This window comes from Pongo pygmaeus, chromosome 9, assembly GCF_028885625.2.
Source record: "Pongo pygmaeus isolate AG05252 chromosome 9, NHGRI_mPonPyg2-v2.0_pri, whole genome shotgun sequence".
Lineage (NCBI taxonomy): Eukaryota > Metazoa > Chordata > Mammalia > Primates > Hominidae > Pongo > Pongo pygmaeus.
The window spans coordinates 7290646-7310490 of NC_072382.2; the positions used below are offsets into that span (position 1 = coordinate 7290646).

Below are 19845 nucleotides of genomic sequence, written 5' to 3' on the forward strand. Positions count from 1 at the left end.
GTGTAAAGCCAATTGTCCCTGTACCCGCCTGGCCTGGGTCCCTGTTTCAGAGCTGCAGCCCTCAGTTCCTGCAAACCAGTGCTTTCTGGCTGCCCCAGGTGGATGTCTGCTGGGGATGGCGTTGTCCACTCCCACCTTCTGCTTCAGTGTCTTCCTCTCCCTGCATCCACTGCTTCCCCCTCTTCCTCCCAGCTCCCTCCTCCCCTCTTTCTCACTCCCACCCATTTGCCTCTTTGTGTCTCCTCTTTCCTTCCCAGTCTTGTCCCTTCTCTGGTCTCACCCCTCTTCTCTCGCCCCCGCCCCTTTCTTCAGCGCCCCCTCCCCTCCGCTTCCCCCACACTGGGGCTGCTTTCTCCCTGACTCAGCAAGGTGCTTTATAAGGTGCTGAGGGGCTCAGCCAAATCCAAACCACATTGTGCAGACTCCACAAGGAGCGGCTTCGAGGTGGAGGGAGAGGCTGAAGCGGCTCCCCTTCTCCCTCTCCCCTCCTTCTTGGCCCCCTCCCTCTGAAAGGGTAGCAGCTAGAGGGACCTCCTGGCTGGCCTCCGTGCCATGCACCCATGGGCATCTGCCTTCTTCACCTTGGCATGGGCATCAAGAAATCACTGGGCTCATCCACCAGGAATGTCACTGAAACTCCAGAGTCCTGGCTGGTGGGGGCAGGGAGGAGGTGCGGGGCGGGGGGGGAGGGGGGCAGAGGGAGGCCCTGAGCACTTTTCACAAGGGTCCCTCCAGGCAGTTTTCATCAGAGCTGCTACTGAGGTCCCTCAAAGTTCCCTGCCCCCCACCCCAAGCCAGCTCTCCTTTCCCAGCCCTTTTTCTCCTTGTTTAGAAAAAAAAAAAAAAGGAAGAAAGGAGAGAGAGAGAAAAAAAAAAAACCCAACAACAAAGTCTGTCCCACTCCAGTGAGGTAATTGAAAACAAACTTCTTCCCCACCCCCCCACCCCCCCACCTCAGTGCTCGCGGTACAGAGAAGGGAAGAGCTGCCCCGGGACCCAGCACTGGCCATGATCAGGATGCCTGCCCAGGCCACAGGCTGGAGGCGCTGGGGCTGGACTGGCAGAGTGCCCTCCCTTTCCAGGGGCACCAGGAGGGACTGGGGGACAAATCTCTGATGCCACTCCAGGGAGAGGCATCACCTTGCAGGTCTGGCCCACCACTGGCCTCTCCCACTTTGAAACAATAAATAAACAACAACAAAAGCAACTTATTACCCAGTGATTTAATTGGTGGTGTGGCTATAGGGCACCCAAGCCTTGGGGACCACATGACTCTCCCCCAGGAAAATCATGAAGCAAGGCAGTCCCCAGCCCTCGGTGAGAGCTGCCTCCTCTGAGCGTGTTCTCCCCGGCAGCCCTTGGAGAGGGAGGAGGGGACCCCTCTGGGAGGGTCCAGGCATACCCCCAGGTATCCTGCCCAGCAAATCCCAACCCAGGCCTGCGGGAAGGAGGGGGAGCCCTCACCGCCAAGCCACCCCCACCTCACCACCGGAAAAACCAACAACCCGAAACCCCAAAGGAAGGAGAATGCCAGGCATCTTCACGGGGAAGCATTTCACAAATGGGGACGCTCGGGCGGTCCATCGCCTTGAATCGGAGCATTCCCGCTGAGTCACCCAAGAAGCCTGTGGTGTTGAAACTGGTCCGGTGCCTCGTGCTGATTAATGAATTACAAATCCCCCACCCATGTGCATTCTCCCTGGTCACTGGAGGAAGAATGAAGAACCTTGTGAACTTGAGGGAAAAAGTCCCGCCAAGTGGCCTCTTCTCGCCTCTGGGCCGGGCAGTGGGCCTGCGGTGCCCTCTTCCTCCCCCGCAGGGGGCATTGTGAGCTGGTTAGTCACCTGCCCCAGCCCCAGCGCCTCGCTTAGCTCTAGCTTTTGGAAATGGGACAAGCGGCGGGACAATAGGCAAGGGGGGCGGTCAGCCCAGACAAAGGGCAGCAGGAAAAACACCATCACTTGCTCCCAGGCCAGCTCGCTGGCATTTGGGAGAATGTGTCATTGCATTTACTCAAGGGAGGGGAGGAGGGAAGGTTAGAGATGAGGAGGCAGAGGTAGGGTGGGAGCAGGGACCTCGCACGGGCAGAGGTAGGGTGGGATCAGGGACCCCGCACCGGCCAGGGGGCAGGGGGCAGGGGGCGGTGTCCCCAGGCCAACGCCAGGGGAGAAGCCCACCCGAAGCCGGCGCTGTCCCCCGGCTCCTGGGAGTCCTCAGACGGACTGATGGCCTCCCCGCCCCCTCCCCCAGGAGGCCCAGGGTGGTACCGCCACAGCCTCGCCTCACCTCACCCCCCCTCGGTGCTGTGGGAGGGAGAGGGAGCCCCAGAAGCCCTCCCTTCCCTCCTCCCCCGTCCTACCCCCACCCCGGGGAGGGCCGCTACAATTTGTGGTTACAGCTTTACACGTCAGAAAAAAAAAAAAAAGTTTGCAGAATGTCCCACACCGAAAAAAAAAAAACCCGAAACCGAGCGAAAAAAACCTGCGAGTGGGCCTGGCGGATGGGATTATTAAAGCTTCGCCGGAGCCGCGGCTCGCCCTCCCACTCCGCCAGCCTCCGGGAGAGGAGCCGCACCCGGCCGGCCCGGCCCCAGCCCCATGGACCTCCGAGCAGGTAGGAGCCAGGCGGCCGAGGCCCCGGCCCCCGCCCCGCGGAGCAGCCACGAGATCCGGTTCCCTTCCTGCCCTGACCCCCGGGAGCCCCGCGCCGGGGCCGGGCCAGGGAGCTGGGCTCGGGCCGGGGGAGGCACGGCTGGGCGCCCTCGACAGGGGCCGGGCGGGGACGCGGCATTCCTGGAGTCCGCACGGCGGGGCCAGGAGTTGGCCGGGAGCGGCGGGGAGCCTGGACGATCGCAGACCTGGGGAGGCGGCAACCTGGAGCCCCAGCGAGGCGGGTCGCAGGAGCCGCAGCCCCAGAGCTCCGCGCACAAGTCGGGGCCAGAGAGTCCGAGGCGGGGAGCGAGGCTGCGGGTGGGAGGAGGGGCTGGGAGAGGAAGAGGGAGGGAGGCCGGGGGAGCCCGAGGCCGGGCGGCGGGAGGCGAGGGGAGGCCGACACCTCGGGCTGCGCCGCTCTCCCTCCCCGGCCCGCCGGGAGGGGTAGGAGGGCGGGCGGGCGGGAGGAAGGGCGGGCGGCGGAGAGGAGGGCGGAGGGCAGCGCCGAGCCTGGCTGGGCCGGGCCGGACGGGCCGCGCCGCGCCGCGCCGCGGGACTCGCGGCTTCCTAGCTGCGCGCCGCGCGGCCGGAACCCTCCATGGTGCCCACGGCCGGGGAGCCGGCGGCAGGTAGGAGCGGCGGGCGGCGGCCGCGAGTCCCCCGGGCCACCGTGGCCTGGGAGTGATTATTGTTGGGTGGGGGGCGGGCGCAGCCGGGCCGGACCCGGCAGGAAAAAGTCTGTCACTGGCCAGGGAGCGGCGGGAACAGCCGCTCAGCCCGGGCGGGAGGGGAGTTGACGCGCGGGAAACGGCAGCGCCGTGCAGAGCCCGGAGTCCGGTGCCCCGGACCCCGCCCCCGCCCCCGCCGCCGGGAAGGAGCGACCGGGCGGGAGCGGGAGGGGGCGGGGCCGGGGGCGCCGCGGCCACACAGGGGGAAGGCGCAGCGCCGGGAGGGGTCCCGGAGCCAGAGGTCACCGCCGGCAGGGAGGGCCAGCTGGCAACCGCCGCCGTGCAGCTTCCCGGCCGAGCCCCTCGAAGGAAACCTTCGAAAGAGTCCCCGGGGCTCGCCAGAGGTCCCCTCATGCTTGCTCTCCCCACCCACCTTCCTTTCCACAACTCCGTGCTGGGCTCCTGGAGCCCTCCCCACAGACCCCCCCAATCCCAGAGGACCCCTGTTCCCCCAGCTCCCAGCCTGGTCCTCCCCCCGGGGTGTGAGGGGCTACCAGGAGAGGAGGGGAGACGGGCGGGTGCAGGCTAAGCCTTGGAGAGAGGCTGGGGGTGGGGGGCACTGAGCACACTGCTCTACTGGGTCCTCCTTTTCTGACCCTGACCCAGGGACACCTCTGTGCTTTCACTGCCCCCGACTGACTTCCGCCGCAGCTCGGGAGCACACGTTGCCCCTCACACCGGACAGGACGCGAATACATATTCCCCTAACAGACTAGACGCGCTCCTGGTCAGCTCAGACACCCTCGCTGCCCTGGAGCCACACACTCCACCGGGGAGGAAGCAGAGACAGCAATTGTCACCCGGCAGCCCCAGAAGTGACACTGCTGATGGGTGCAGTGGCTCCCTGTCCCCTTCATTCACAGACTTCATTCACACTCTTGTCCGTCACACTTCTGCACGCCACCCCTGCACGCCACTCCTGCACACCAGCCACTGGCTCACTGACACTTCACATTCCTCCCCACGTCCCACCTCTTGTGCACACCTGGCTCCTGCACTCTCCCCCAGCCCCTCCCGCACCCCTCTTGATAACAATACCCTTTCCAACTCACCCACCACTGCCCTGGACTCCTCCTTCACTGCTCCCCCTGCCTCTGGCTCTCAGTGGGCTGCTGGGCTCCCCCCGGCTCCCCGCTGGCCTTCCTGAGCACACCCAGGGCCCTCTTGTGGCACAATCAGGAACCCTCTCACTCCAGCCAAAGCCCAACTCCTGTCTCGCTTGCTTGGTTACTGACTTCATAAGGCAGTGGGGCTGGCCCACCCTCAGCTTCTTCCCCTGGGCCTCAGTGACCTCTGTCATTTAGGCTGGAGGAGAAGGGCACGAAGGGGGATGCTGGAGAGGAGAGAGGAAGCCCCGGGTGTTTCCTCAGGAGGAATTGAGCATGCATAGTGTGACCTCCTTGTGCAAGACCACAGTCACCAGACGGGTTGGTGGCAAAGCTAGGTCTCCCGATTCCCAGGCCCATGTGTCCCCACCCACCAAGCCACTTCTCAGTGGCCTGGGAGAAAGGGAACCAAGGAAAAGGCAGAAGGGAGAGAAGTAAGAGAGGGGAAGGCAGCAGCCCAGACGGCGGAAGGAAGATGGGTTTCTGTGGGCCTTTGCCTGGGAAGGCAGGTCAGGACACGCCCCTAGGGCAGTTTCCTACCATCACAATACCTGGACCTCACCCACTCCATCCCTAGCCCACTCCTTACCCACTCCACCCGCCTAACCCACTCCATCCCTAGCCCACTCCTTACCCACTCCACCCGCCTAACCCACTCCATCCCTAGCCCACTCCTTACCCACTCCACCCGCCTAACCCACTCCATCCCTAGCCCACTCCTTACCCACTCCACCCGCCTAACCCACTCCATCCCTAGCCCACTCCTTACCCACTCCACCCGCCTAACCCACTCCATCCCTCAATTCCCCTCAACAGACCCCTCCAACCGCAGCCAGCGCTGGTCCTGGTCTGGCCTTTCCTCCTGGCTCCCATATTCAGCCCAGCCTGAGGCCACCATGCCCCACCTCTAGAGCTCTGCAGTGCCTCCCCGGCTGCAACATTTAGGGCTTACAGTTCTTAGCGTAGCTCTTATAGTCCCAGGTGCAGAGACTCCCGTTGACTTGTCCTACCACCCTAACCACCCTGGCACATGTGCACGGCTGAACCCTCACCCTCACTGGGAAAGGTCAGCCTGGGGGCGTCCAGGCCAGGAACTGAGGGGCAGCTGGCTAAGGTGGCTAAAGACGTGCTCACGGGTGCGCCTGCCTGTGCAGCTGTCTGGGTGGCCAGTCACTTCCTTGGGGGGGGGGGGGCGGGCGGGGAAAGAGAGAGAGAGAGAGAGAGAGAGAGAGAGAGAGAGAGAGAGAGAGAGAGAGAGTGTGTGTGTGTGTGTGTGTGTGTGTGTGTGTGTGTGTGTGTGTGTGTGTGTGTGTGTGTTCATGAGGAGAGCCTTGGTTCCCAGAGCCCAGGGATCTGGATGGAATTAGGGGCTGGCCGGGGGTGGGGGCCAGGATAGGGGGTGGGGGGCTGCTGCAGGAAACGTGAGCTGTACTCGTTAGCTCCTCACGTGCTCAGCCGGATTTATAAACACACAGAGAACACGGGATGTAAACAATCAGTGGGCAGCAGCCAGAGGCAGAGCTGGGGCGGGGGCCGGGCTGGGGGCCAGGACTGGTGGTGAGGGGGAGAGGGGGACCTAGGACACAGCCCCAGTGGCCGGGGTCCACCTGCACAACATGAGCCTGAGGGAGGATGGATGAGGGCTCCAGGAAGCCCACCACGCACTCTCCTCAGGAGGCAGGCGAGCTGTGCTGGGTTCCCGAGCTCACGACTAAACCGCAGGTGTTCACCCCATGCTGCTTTCCCTCCTGCTGCCTGAGACACGGGCACGGCTTTGCCCAGAGTGGAAGCTGTCGTAGCAGGGGCAGAGCCCTGTCCTTCTACCCCCCTTTCTCCTCTCCTAACCTCTTCTCCCTCTGGATTCCTGAGAACCCTTCCCTCTTTCTGGTTCTCTCTGTGGGCCGTCGGATCCTTCTGTTCTCCCCTGCCCCTCACCCGCAGCCTGCAATGACACAGTTACCTCAGAACTGAAATATTCCTGGAAACACCGGCCTCGTCTGGTTAATTTCATGAGCCGTTTTTTCTGCCCAGATGACTTAGTTCTTGTCTATCCAAAGGCTGCTCCCCCTGCTGTCCCTGTGTAGGGAGCTGATCTCCCCTAGGGATGTCCCACACAGCTCAGAATGGGAGAGGGTAAGTCCCAAGCTGGGTTCCTGGCTGTACTTCTTGGCCATGACAAAGGCAGAGCCTAGAACTCCGGCCAGCATGTGGGTAAAGAGGGAAGCCTAGCTCCCAGCTCCGGCTTCAGTTGGGACCCTCCGTCTCGCCACTAACTTTGAGTGAAGCCAGACTTGATGCTGAAAGCGACCTCAAGGCTGGGAGGGCCGCTGCCCAATTCAGCAGGTCTCCAATCTCCAAAACTAATGCTACTCTGTACCCATAGGATCCTAGAGGTGACTGCCAGATCCCCAGGCTTGGAGTTGTGTTGGGATGTGAGGAACAGGGAGGAGAAAGGAACTGAGTCAGGCAAGAGCTGGGGATAGAAAGGAAGAGTGAGGAAAGCAGCATCCAGGAGGAAGCCACAAGCTCAGAGGGGACAGGAAAGGGTGAGCTGGTCTCCCCAGGGAGCAGTTGAGTGCCTGACCCTACTCTCTGTCCTAAAAAACACACGCGTGTACACACACACACACTCGCCTCAAACCAAGACCCTGTGACTGGTGGTACCCCACCTCCATGCTCCCTCAGTAAAGCCGGCCAGTCACACATCTGAAAGAGTCCAGACTGACCAAGTGCGCCACTGCTGTAGTCCTCACTGACCCCTGTCCTGCATGAGATGTTTTATACAAATGGAGTCTTGCATCCTTCCTAGTTATTAGCCCTCTCCAAAACTCTGCCCCAGCACTGTGATTAGACCTAACCTAGTCTTCATTCTTTCTTGAATCCAAACCCCATCCTAACCATGGGCAAAGCGTTATACCTATCTAAGTTATTTCTACCTACTAAAGCAACCTATGTCGTTATAGAAAAATCTGAGTATAAAATATGAACTATAGGGGTGGTGGAAAGAGAAGGTGGCAGCAAAAAAAAAAAAAAAAAAAAAAAGGAAAAAAAAAAGAACTATAGGAAAGAAACCACTCATGACCTCACACCTATTCAAGCTGAAAACCCAAACTAGCCCTGCTCTTCATAACATGACAAGCAGCGCCCCATCTGATACCTAAACCGACCAAGTCACAGCCCTCCAACTCACCCTCTGCCTGCCCAGACCTCACCACATCCCCTGCTGGACTCAAACCTCAACCGCACTAAATCAACCAAATCCCAAGTCTAAACTAATCTGAAACATTTAAAGTAACCCAGTCCTTAAACCTAACCTAGCCCAATGCCAATTATATCTACCCTAGCCAAACCCTAACTGCCTTTGACAGTCCAAAGTGTCCACTGAATCCTCACCTTGGTCCTCACTTAAAATCCCAGAAAAGCATATTTCCCCACTGCCCATGTCCCTCCTTACAGCACCCAACCCTGGCCTCTGGACTCCTGGTATCCTGGGATGTCCAAACTCTGCAGTGCCATCAGCCGACAAGCCCGACTCGTCAAATGCACCTCTCTCCCTTCCTGTCCCCACCCTCGCAGGCTGATGGAAAGGCCTCACTGAAGTCCAACTTTTCCCCACCTAACACCAAGAATGGGGTGAACCTCCACACTGCCACCATTCCCTGAGAGTGAGCACTAAATCTCCTTCAGTCTAACCCCACCCTATGCTTCCCACACTCAGGAATCACATCCTAGAATATACCCAAATCTAAGCCCCATAAGGCAGCCCGACCCTGGTGGTCTAACCCTATACCTTGCTTCCTATGGGCAACTGTGTTCTTGGCGGCCGCCTCTCTCCTGCTTCCTCCCTTAGGGCTGACTGTGCTCAGCCTGCCAGCTCTGTCTCCCACCCTCTGACTCCCCTCAAGCTGCAGTGGGACTGGGAGACTCGCAGGAAGCTAGGGTACAACTGGAACACAGGCAGGTCGACCTGCAGTCCCTAGGCCTGGCCCCGTCCCTCCATGTACACACACTTACATGTTGGCACACACACAGTGGCACACATGCCAAAGACTCTCTCAGCTGACACACAGATCCATTCTCAAGTATCTACTGATAGACACTCATGCGTGCCAAGTCCTCATCCTCAAACACACACGCCTCTCTTTCTCTCCCCTCTCGCCAGGAGTGTTTCCCCTCCTCCATCCCCTCTGCCTCCCATCTGGTGTCCCACCCTCACCCCCCTCCCAGCCCAAGGTGGGGACAGACACCTGAGGGGCTGCCAGCTGCTTCCCTGTGTGGGCCCGGGCCGTGCTCATGCTTCTCGTCCATCCTGCCCACAGGGGACTCGTGGGGGATGTTAGCGTGCCTGTGCACGGTGCTCTGGCACCTCCCTGCAGTGCCAGCTCTCAATCGCACAGGGGACCCAGGGCCTGGCCTCTCCATCCAGAAAACCTATGACCTCACCCGCTACCTGGAGCACCAACTCCGCAGCTTGGCTGGGACCTATGTGAGTATCCAGCGTAGGAGTCTGGGAGTTGGGGAGGAGTGAGGAGTTGGGGGAAGAGAGTCCTAACCGTGGAGGGTCCTGGTAAATGATGGGGTGAGGAGGGGCTCTTTGGCTCCCACCAGTCCCCCTGTCTGGTCTATCTCCTGCCCTTCCCTCTTAGGTGGCCCCCCCACTTCCCCATCCCTGGCCCCAGGACTAGGCATGTGGGCAGGCCTCGCACCCGCCTTGGCCCATTGCCCCACTGGCTGCCAGCCCAGCCGCCCGCCTCCCCCTGGGGGCCGGGGAAGTCTCCTCTGTTTACACCGTGTTGTGGTGTCTCTTGCGCGGGTGGGGTTGGGTGGGGACGGAGGGGCCCCACCTCCCATGCCTGCGTTCCAGCTCGCCTCTGCCCCCAGATCTGGACCCAGGGGCCTCCCTTCCGTCTGCCTCTCCCATCCTAGCTGGGCCTCCTAGGGGGCTCATGGGGGAAGGGGATTGTAGGGAACCCAGGCAGTAGTGGCAGGGGGTTTAGGGTGTGGATGGAGGTTATGCTGTAAGGATTTGGGGGTGGTCCAGAGGTGTTCAGAGAGCCCAGGAGAGAAGGAAGGAGGGTCGGAGGAGCCGAGGACTATGGGGAACCGGCCCCCTCTTCCCGTGTTCCTCTTCCACATCCCAGACCCTACTCTGGAGCCAGGGAAAGAAAAGGGAGGAGGGTGGCGGGGGAGCTGGCTCCAGCCCCAGGATACACCGAGGAAATTAGTTTGTCTCTGTGCTTGTCAGCGTGTGAACCTCCCCCTGGGCCCTTGCCTATCCCAGGCCTCTCCCCTTGCTTCTCCCTTCTTTCCCAGTTATACATCTCCCTCATCCCTTTCCCTGGGCCCCAGCCACTCCCCCGAGGGTTGGCAAGGGCTCTGCCCTCTTCCCTATACCATGCTGTCTTCCATAGCCTTCCTCCTGTCCTACTCATGAGACTGCCTCCATTTCTTCCTTCTGCAGCCCTGCTCCTATCAGCTGAACCCTTCCTTTGGAGTGTTAGTGAGTACCCGTCTCTCCCCAGCTCCTCAGCTGGTGGGCCCGGGTGTGTCAGCGGCAAATGGGGCTCTGGTGCCAATGGGCCACTCTCATCTCTCCTTGTTCCTTGTGCAGAAAACCTTTGCTTCACTCCACTGCCCTCTCTAGTTCCCGACCCTTTTTCTCTCCTGGCTTTCCCTGCCAAATTTCTCGAAGGAGTGGTCTACACCCTCTGCCTCCACTTCCTCTCCACCCACTCACTTCTTAGCCCCCTGCAATCTGGCTTCCAGGCCCCAGCAGTAGTTCTCTCCAAGGTCGTCAGGCACCTCCTTGCCAAGCCCGACAGTGTTTTGAAGGCTCATTCTCCTTGCTGTCTGTTTTGCAGCCACACTGCTGAGCGCTGCTGCCTTCTCGAACTCCTCTTCCTTGGTCTCTGCACTCTCCTGGGCCACCTTCTACCTATCCAGCTCCTCCAGGCTCCTCTTCCTCTCTGTCCTGCCCCCACAGCGGGCACTCTCCCAAGGTTTGCCCACCCAGCCAATCAGCACGTCCTTCCTGAGCGTCTTGTGCGTCTCCTCCTCCTCCTTTTTCTACGCCTCTCCATTGCAGAGCTCATCACCGCCACTGCTTCAACTGTCACCTGCATACAGATGATATCCTTATTGGAGAAACTCAGGGAGGCCATGAACAAAGAAGCCTAGCATGGAGACAGGGCCAGTGTCAGGGGACACAAAAAATAGAAACTTTGGGAGCAGGTATCTCCTCGGTGGTGAGCCAGTGGCTCTGCCCTCCTCCTTCCCCATCACCCTCTCCTTTTCACAGCTGAACTACCTGGGCCCCCCTTTCAACGAGCCTGACTTCAACCCTCCCCGCCTGGGGGCAGAGACTCTGCCCAGGGCCACTGTTGACTTGGAGGTGTGGCGAAGCCTCAATGACAAACTGCGGCTGACCCAGAACTATGAGGCCTACAGCCACCTTCTGTGTTACTTGCGTGGCCTCAACCGTCAGGCTGCCACTGCTGAGCTGCGCCGCAGCCTGGCCCACTTCTGCACCAGCCTCCAGGGCCTGCTGGGCAGCATTGCGGGTGTCATGGCAGCTCTGGGCTACCCACTGCCCCAGCCGCTGCCTGGGACTGAACCCACTTGGACTCCTGGCCCTGCCCACAGTGACTTCCTCCAGAAGATGGACGACTTCTGGCTGCTGAAGGAGCTGCAGACCTGGCTGTGGCGCTCGGCCAAGGACTTCAACCGGCTCAAGAAGAAGATGCAGCCTCCAGCAGCTGCAGTCACCCTGCACCTGGGAGCTCATGGCTTCTGACTTCTGACCTTCTTCTCTTCGCTCCCCCTTCAAACCCTGCTCCCACTTTGGGAGAGCCAGCCCTGTATGCCAACACCCGTTGAGCCAGGAGACAGAAGCTGTGAGCCTCTGGCCTTTTCCTGGACCGGCTGGGCGTGTGATGCGATCAGCCCTGTCTCCTCCCCACCTCCCAAAGGTCTACCAAGCTGGGGAGGAGGTGCAATAGGCCCTGTCCTGTCCTGTTGCTACAGGAAGTCATGCTCGAGGGAGTCTGAAGTGGTTCAAGTTGGTGCAGAGGCTGTCATGGCCTCCTGCTTCTTGCCCACCACTTGGCCAGTGTCTACCCAGCCCCTCAGGTGGCACATCTGGAGGGCAGGGGTTGAGGGGCCACCACCACACATGCCTTTCTGGGGTGAAGCCCTTTGGCTGCCCCACTCTCCTTGGATGGGTGTTGCTCCCTTACCCCCAAATCACTCTATACATCCAATTCAGGAAACAAACATGGTGGCAATTCTACACAAAAAGAGATGAGATTAACAGTGCAGGGGTGGGGTCTGCATTGGAGGTGCCCTATAAACCAGAAGAGAAAATACTGAAAGTACAGGGGCAGGGACAGACCAGACCAGACCCAGGAGTCTCCAAAGCACAGAGTGGCAAAAAAAACCCGAGCTGAGCATCAGGACCTTGCCTCAAATTGTCTTCCAGCATTACGGTACCTCCTCTCTGCCCCCTTTCCCAGGGTATCTGTGGGTTGCCAGGCTGGGGAGGGCAACCATAGCCACACCACAGGATTTCCTGAAAGTTTACATTGCAGTAGCATTTTGGGGTGTGGGGTGGCAGCTCCCCCAGGCCCTGCCCCCCAGCCCCACCCACTCATGACTCTAAGTGTGTTGTATTAATATTTATTTATTTGGAGATGTTATTTATTAGATGATATTTATTGCAGAATTTCTATTCTTGTATTAACAAATAAAATGCTTGCCCCAGAACTTAGTCTCTTTGCCCAGCCTCACCCCTCCTGGTGCTCATCAGACTCTTGCCGCCCCCAGCTCCCACTCCCTGCTTGCCTCTGGTGGAGCTGCACAGAGCTCTGGGAAGAGGCCCTCTTCCTCCCCGCATTGGGGCGATGGGTGCACCTCAGACTTGCCCACTCCTGCTGCCACCACCAACCCCTTGATCCCCCAGTCCTCCCATACAGCTTCTGTCCACCCCAGGTTTCCCTCACCTCACCCCGCCTTTGCTCAGTCTTCCTCACTTTTCTTTTTTTTTTTTTGAGACAGAGTTTCGCCCTGTCGCCCAGGCTGGAGTGCAGTGGCGCGATCTCGGCTCACTGCAAGCTCTGCCTCCAGGGTTCACGCCATTCTCCTGCCTCAGCCTCCTGAGTAGCTGGGACTACAGGTGTCTGCCACCACACCCGGCTAACTTTTTGTATTTGTAGTAGAGATGGGGTTTTACCGTGTTAGCCAGGATAGTCTCGATCTCCTTACCTCGTGATCCGCCCACCTCGGCCTCCCAAAGTGCTGGGATTATAGGCGTGAGCCACCGCGCCCGGCCTTGCTTTTTCTTTGAGAGAGTCTCACTCTGTCATCCAGGCTGGAGTGCAGTGGCGTGATCTTGGCTCACTGCAACCTCTGCCTCCTGGGTTCAAATGATTCTCGTGCTTCAGCCTCTCGAGTAGCTGGGATTACAGGGGTGCACCACCATGCCTGGCTTTTTTTGTATTTTTAGTAGAGACGGGGTTTCACCATGTTGGCCAGGCTGGTCTCAAACCCCTGACCTCAGGTGATCCACCTACCTCAGCCTCCCAAAGTGCTAGGATTACAGGTGTGAGCCACCTCGCCCCGCCAGCCTCACCTTCCTGGATTGCATTAATGGCCTCACAGGTCTGTCTTCCCACCCTGAATTTCTATTTCTGCCCTCTGGCCCAGCCGCCTTATGATGAGCAAAGCTATTCATCTGTGCTTCTGGTACTCTACCCTGAGCAGTCAGCTCCTGGACTTCACTCCCCAGCTTCCCCAGGACTCCTGCCTGTCTCTGTCCACTGGGGCTTCAGGAGCAGTGAGTCTCACTTCAACACCCTTCCTCTCTTCAGGAGGGAAACAGACTGTGACCAAGTCACAATCCTCAGCTGTACATTCTACTCCTTTCTCTCCAATGTAAGACAGCATATTCGGGAAAAGAGAAAAACTCAGATTGTGAGAGAATGGGATAGATGCTATTCAAGGGATGCCTTAAGCTCAAATCTCAGACTCATAACCTATGAGTGACCAGTTTCCCCATCAGTAAAGCGGGGATAATTAAATACCCTTCTAAGACTGCTGGAAAGGATAACAGGAACAACAAAGGGCAGCTGCTTGGCTGTAGCAGCAGCAGCTGTAGTCATTACACATTACTTGGGCTCTAGCAGCATGTCATGACACTTTAGTTAGGAACCACTGGGTAAGTCAATGGATGAACAGCTCCCAGGTAATACATGGATATTTGATGGACCTTGAGAGCTTGTTTGGAAGTTCTAGCAGGGGAGCGAGGCTACTCGTATACCCTTGCCTGAAGACTGCTCCTCCTCTATCAGGAATGGTCATCCTCTTCAACAGAGCGCGCAGCTTCGGGAGGGATGCATGAGGAACCATTAGGGAGGAAGGGGACACCCGCCTAGACAGCCAGACCAGCCGAATCAACCCTGGTGATCAGTGCGGTGACAGATGTCACAGCCAGATCATCCTCGCATCCTACATGGATATTTTATAAGGGCCTCCTGGAGATAATGCCTTAAGCGAAGAAAGTAAGAAATGATGGCAATGTCAATCAGTTGACAAATATTTTCAAGATCTAATTACCTGCCTGTGGTGTAGAAAAGCCAAAAGAAGCCTAAAGCCTAATTTGGCTCTTGCCCTTACGGAGCTTCTAATCTACTTGGGAAGAAAAGGTCAATGTACCTGAAATAATAAGGGCCACAGGCATATCTGTGCGATGCAGACGTAGAACTGCCAGCAAGTGCAAGAATCACTAGAAAAGGGAGAGGTCAGAGTGTAGGTGCAGGAGCTACTAACTTGCTTGTGGGTGAGGCAAGCCAGCTCTACTGAATGTCCCTGAGTCATCTGGCCCAAGTTAGAGGGAACATGCCCCACCCTGAGGGGTCCAGGCTCCTCAGGTCGAGACATCTGCCTAGGCATGGCCAGGGGCACCTGCAGGCCCTGCCCTCTGCGTAACAAGATAGACAGGAGAGGGTATCAGGGCTGTCTCCATACATAGCCAAAATAAGCTGTGGCCTGTGATATGCAAAGCATTCAGTAGGAGCAATAAGGAATACAGAGGTAAGTAAGGAGGAGGTCTTATCATCAGAGAGCTTACACAGTACTATCCTGTTGAGTTTCTTGGGGACAGCTTTTGAGTCTTCTTCTTCTCACTATACCAGCACCCAGCTTAGACTCCATCCAAAAGAAGGTGCTCAATGAGTGTGTTGGACAAAACAATCTAGAAAAGGGAATAGAAACCCTTCCCTGAATGGTAGAATGCAAGGCAGAATTCGATTAAATGCAGAAAGATCCAGGCAAACTACTACAGAAGACTAGGAAAGAGAGACTGCATCTAGTTAGGTGAAGGCCCTCTAGGCTGTGAGCCCTGTTAGGGGAGAAAACAGCATCTGAAGTTATTGCTGACTTCCATAGCTGTATTTCCAGTGCAGAGCACACAGCAAGTGCTCAGTAGTTACCTTTTCCATAAATGCATGCGGTGGGATTTGACACCATTCTTGGAGGATGGGCAGAATTCAGACAGATGGAGATGGGGCAGAATAACAGTTAGTTAAGTGTGGCCGGGTGCGGTGGCTCACGCCTGTAATCCCAGCACTTTGGGAGGCTGAGGCGGGCGGATCACCTGAGGTCGGGAGTTCGAGACCAGCCATGATCAACATGGAGAAACCCGTCTCTACTAAAAATACAAAATTAGCCGGGCATGGTGGCACATGCCTATAATCCCAGCTACTAGGAAGGCTGAGACAGGAGAATCGCTTGAACCTGGGAGGCGGAGGTTGCAGTGAGCTGAGATCATGCCATTGCACTCCAGCCTGGGCGACAGAGTGAAACTCCAACTCAAAAAAAAAGAGCTAAGTGTATTTGTCTTTTTATTTTATTTATTTATTTATGTTTGAGATTTATTTATTTATTTATTTATTTATTTATTTATTTATTTTTGAGATGGAGTCTTGCTTTGTCACCCAGGCTGGAGTGCAGTGGCGTGATCTCCACTCACTGCAAGCTCTGCCTCCCAGGTTCACACCATTCTCCTGCCTCAGCTTCCCGAGTAGCTGGGACTACAGGTGCCCGCCACCGCGCCCGGCTAATTATTTGTATTTTTAGAAGAGACGGGGTTTCATCGTGTTAACCAGGATGGTATTGATCTCCTGACCTCTTGATCCGCCCTCCTCGGCCTCCCAAAGTGCTGGGATTACGGAAGTGAGCCACCGCGCCCGGCGTATTTGTCTTTTTCAAGCAAATAACATCTTGAGGGCAAGGCCCACGATTTATTCATCTTTGCATCCCTACAGCATTTTAGTGTTTTGTTGTTTTTTTTCTTTTGAGATGGAGTCTCGTTCTGTCACCCAGGCTGGAGTGCAGTGGCATGATCTCAGCTTACTGCAACCTCCGCCTCCCAAGTTCAAGAAACTCTTCTAGCTCAGCCGACCAAGTAGCTGGGATTACAGGTGTCCACCACCATGCCTGGCTAATTTTTGTATTTTTAGTAGAGATGGGGTTTCACCACATTGGCCATGCTGGTCTTGAACTCCTGACCTCAAGTGATCTGCCCACCGCGAGCTCCCAAAGTGCTTGGATTACAGGCGTGAGCCACTGTGCCCAGCCCTACAGCATTTTAGTGTAATGCCTGGCACAGTAAAACTTTGATAATTTTTTTTTCTTTTTTTTGAGACAAGAGTCCCAGTCTGTCCCCAGGCTGGAGTGCAATGGCGCGATCTTGGCTCACTGCAACCTCCGCCTCCCATTTCCAGCAATTCTCCCACTTCAGCCTCCTGAGTAGCTGGAATTACAGGCGTACGCCACCACGTCGGCTATTTTTTTTTTTTTTTTTGTATTTTTTTTAGTAGAGATGGGGTTTTACCACGTTCTCCAGGCTGGTCTCGAACTCCTGATCGCAAGTGATCCACCTGCCTCGGCCTACCAAAGTGCTGGGATTATAGGCGTGAGCCACCGCACCCAGCCAAACCTTGACAATTTGACTTAAACTGATTTAAAGAGTGTCAAGACATCAGTTAATAGGGTTGCTATATTAGGGAAAAATTTAAAAAGTGTGTCAAGACAATAGTGTTTTGGAAATTGACAGAAAAAGCCAGGCACAGTGGCTCACACCTATAATCCCAGCACTTTGGGAAGCTGAGGCAGGAGACTCACTTGAGCCCAAGAGTTCAAGACCAGCCTGGTCAAAATGGCAAAACCCTGTATCTACAAAAAACACAAAAATTGGCCGGGCGCGGTGGCTCACGCCTGTAATCCCAGCACTTTGGGAGGCCGAGGCGGGCGGATCATGAGGTCAGGAGATCGAGACCATCCTGGCCAACATGGTGAAACCCCGTCTCTACTAAAACTACAAAAATCAGTTGTATGTGGTGGCGCATGCCTGTAGTCCCAGCTACTCGGGAGGTGAGGCAAGAGAATCGCTTGAACCCAGGAGGCGGAGGTTGCAGTGAGCCAAGATTGCGCACTGCACTCCAGCCTGGTGACAGAGTGAGACTCCATCTCAAAAAAAACCCAAACAAACAAAAAACAAAACAAAACAAAACAGAATTAGCCAGCTGTGGTAGCGCACCTGTGGTCCCAGCTACAAGGGAGGCTAAGACAGGAGGATCGCTTGAGCCTGGGAGGTCGAGGCTGCAGTGAGCTGTGATCACACCACTGCACTCCAGCCTGGGTGAAGGAAGGAGCTGATCTACAGTTTCAGATGCCCCAGAGGAGCTCAAGAAGAATTCTGAGCAAAATCCACTGGCTTTGGCAATCAGGAAGTCTCAGGCAACCTTTGTGAAACAGCAGGTGAGAGGCAGCCACCGAGTTGTGAGATTAATGAAGGCCATGGTGGGCAGAAGTAGAAGGGGTAAATCAAGTCCCTCAGAGTTTGCTGGTAAAGAGACCAGGCGCAGTGGCTCACACCTGTAATCCCAGCACTTTGGGAGGCCAAGGCGGGTGGATCACATAAGGTCAGGACTTTGAGACCAGCCTGGCCAACATGGCCATGTCTACTAAAACTATAAAAATTAGCCAGGCCTGGTGGTGCATGCCTGTAATCCCAGCTACTCAGGAGGCTAAGGTAGGAGAATCGCTTGAACCTGGGAGGTGGAGGCTGCAGGGAGCCAAGATCCCACCACTGCACTCCAGCCTGGGTGACAAGAGCGAGACTCCGTCTCAAACAAACAAACAAACAAACAAACAAACACCATCTAGAAAGGTTAGCAAGATCACAGAAGGCTTTTGTTTGTTTTGTTGTTGTTGTTGTTGTTAAATAGAAGTGATCTAAACATGTTATTGCTGAGTGAGTAGGGGGCGGGTGGAGAAAAATGGGGAGGTTTGGAGAATGGAGTAAGGAGACGACCAGAGGAGAGCCAAAGGGTGTCTGGGCAGCCAAATAGAACCCGGTGGTATTAGCAGGCACCTTTGCCATGGACCTGTCACCATGGGCAGTGACATTCCTTAGCATTTCAGAGGGAGGGACAGACTGGAGAAGAGGGCATTTTCCAAGGCTGAGGATTGGCAAGGCAGGAATGGCAGAGAATCAAGGGGGATTCTAGGCTGCTGGAAACTACTGGAATTGGCTGGGAGCCAGAGCCAGGCAGTAAGGGAAGAGTGGTCAGTGGAGGGAAACAGAGGAGGGGAACAGGCCGGGAGAAGAATCCTGAATGGGGAGCGCTGGGGTTCCTGCATGCTGAGGACGCAGAACGCTCCCGCTACCACGGTGGCGGTGGTGTGGTGGAGGGAGAGGTGGATGAGAACACCATCAGAGAGGGCACTTCAGAGTGTGAGTTCTTGAACTCTCTCAAATAGCCCCTTATGAAGGTGACAGAGGATGTGAGCTGCTCCTTCGTGTTTTGGCACTGTGTCCCACAGGCATCTTGTGAAAACGCCAGCACCACAGCACAGGGAGCCCCTGGTAGATCACAGGGCACTGGCGTTTTCTGTGAGTGAGTCATTGGTTTTCCATCCAGAGCTGCTTCAGGAGATTCGATGAGTTTTGTTGGTTATCGAGGTTCTACCTCATAAGTATGGCCTTAGAGTCAGAGGCCCAGGTATCCAGAGGCTAACATGAGACTCTAAGGCCTTGCAATGTCAAAGGGTGGAGGGTGTGTTATCTCTAGTATTCCTTATGTCCCCACAAGGATAGGGAGAGTGGGCAAGAGAAGACCCTCCTCTCCATCATCTCCAGATAGCATGTAAGGATTAGAAATCTCGTCGTCATCTTGGGTGCTTGGAAACACACCTATGTTTGAAAGAATGAGCATAAAATGGAGAACTATCACTTGAGACAGGGGCAACCTCTGGGGGAAGTGGGGCTAGAGGAGGCTCTGATGGGAGATGGCACAATACTCAGACCTTGCCAGTTTTCCACTTTTGCAAAGACTGACCCACCATCCAAGACTTATAGGCCGCCTCATGATATGAGAGGCTCGTTCAAGCACTGAGTTTACACACACACGCACACACACACTCTCACTTGCCACAGCCACCCCAAATGGGGAAGGGCAAAGGGAGGCCCTCTGTTCCCCTTAACCTAGAGGGCAAGGGCTAGTGACTCAGTCCTGGCTGGGCACTCCGATGGGCAGCTCCCTTTCAGCTTCCCCTTCTGCTGTGGAGCTACAACTGTCCCTGCCTTTGTTCCTTCAATTCTCAAGCTCCCTGACTCAGCCTCATTCCTGAACTTCCCAGCAGGGGACAAAGCCCTTGTCAGTGGGGTGGTGTGGGGGCAGAGGCAGTGAGGGGGATCTGGGGGAAAGCTGTAGAGTCAGAGTTCCAGTCCTTTTCCCAGTCTCCAGCTTCAGGGTCCCTCAGCCTTGCCCTTTCAGTGGTCACCTCTAGGCTCCTCCCCAACTTGCCCAGATCTCTCTCTGAAGCCAGGCTGATGGGGTGGAAATGGTTAACTAGAACCTTCCTCCCATCCAGCTGGGCAAAGTCTGACACCTGGTGGCCAAGGTGAGGAATGGCCAGAAGGCCCCTTTTCAAGTCTTCCCCGAACTGCTCCAGAGCCCGGATGGCCAAGGTGAAAGAGGAGGTGACTAGAGAAGGAGGTGTGGAGGGTGGTAGGAGCAGGAAAGAAGACAGCAGTGGTAGAAAAACCCAGAGACCCCTTCCTTTCCCCTCAATCTGCTGAGACGGAAGCACATTAGGCCAGAGAACCTGGACCAGGAGAGGAGGGAGTGTCTGGGAAGGCAGTGAGGGACTAGGAAGGACAGCCTGAAAGAATTCTGGCCCACAGGGTGAGGAATGGGGCCCACGGTGTGTGAGTATGTTGGGGGCCGGGGCCAGGGGTATTCTGGCTGCCCAGAATCCCCTAAGTAGGACTGACTTCCAGCTCAGGGTGGGTGGCAGGGC

At 56.6% G+C, this 19845-nt stretch overlaps 2 protein-coding genes across 6 annotated transcripts in view; one reads left to right on the forward strand and one right to left on the reverse strand.

Annotated features, from left to right (window-relative positions):
• RAD9A (RAD9 checkpoint clamp component A) overlaps positions 1-19845 on the reverse strand; it is an 81505-nt gene that overhangs the window by 22226 nt on the left and 39434 nt on the right. The gene's annotated exons all lie outside the window — the stretch shown is intronic.
• On the forward strand, positions 1876-12246 carry CLCF1 (cardiotrophin like cytokine factor 1). 5 transcript variants are annotated; one of them, XM_063671669.1, is made up of 3 exons: positions 1876-2613; positions 6869-8971; positions 10784-12246. In XM_063671669.1, exons 2-3 carry the CDS (start codon positions 8588-8590, stop codon positions 11276-11278), a joined length of 879 nt encoding a protein of 292 aa, XP_063527739.1. In that variant the 5' UTR covers positions 1876-2613; positions 6869-8587; the 3' UTR covers positions 11279-12246. The 5 variants fall into 5 exon arrangements, with proteins under 5 accessions (XP_063527739.1, XP_054293368.1, XP_054293367.1 ...); XM_054437393.2 differs by having other exon boundaries at positions 8805-8971; XM_054437392.2 differs by lacking the exon at positions 1876-2613 and adding an exon at positions 3140-3280 and having other exon boundaries at positions 8805-8971.

What these genes read in the sequence shown, in the direction of transcription:
- CLCF1 (XM_063671669.1), top strand. Translation starts at nt 8,588, where the DNA reads ATGCGTGCCAAGTCCTCATCCTCAAACACACACGCCTCTCTTTCTCTC. An exon ending in GCAGCTTGGCTGGGACCTAT is followed by an intron (nt 8,972 to 10,783) that starts GTGAGTATCCAG and finishes TCCTTTTCACAG; the next exon opens with CTGAACTACCTGGGCCCCCC.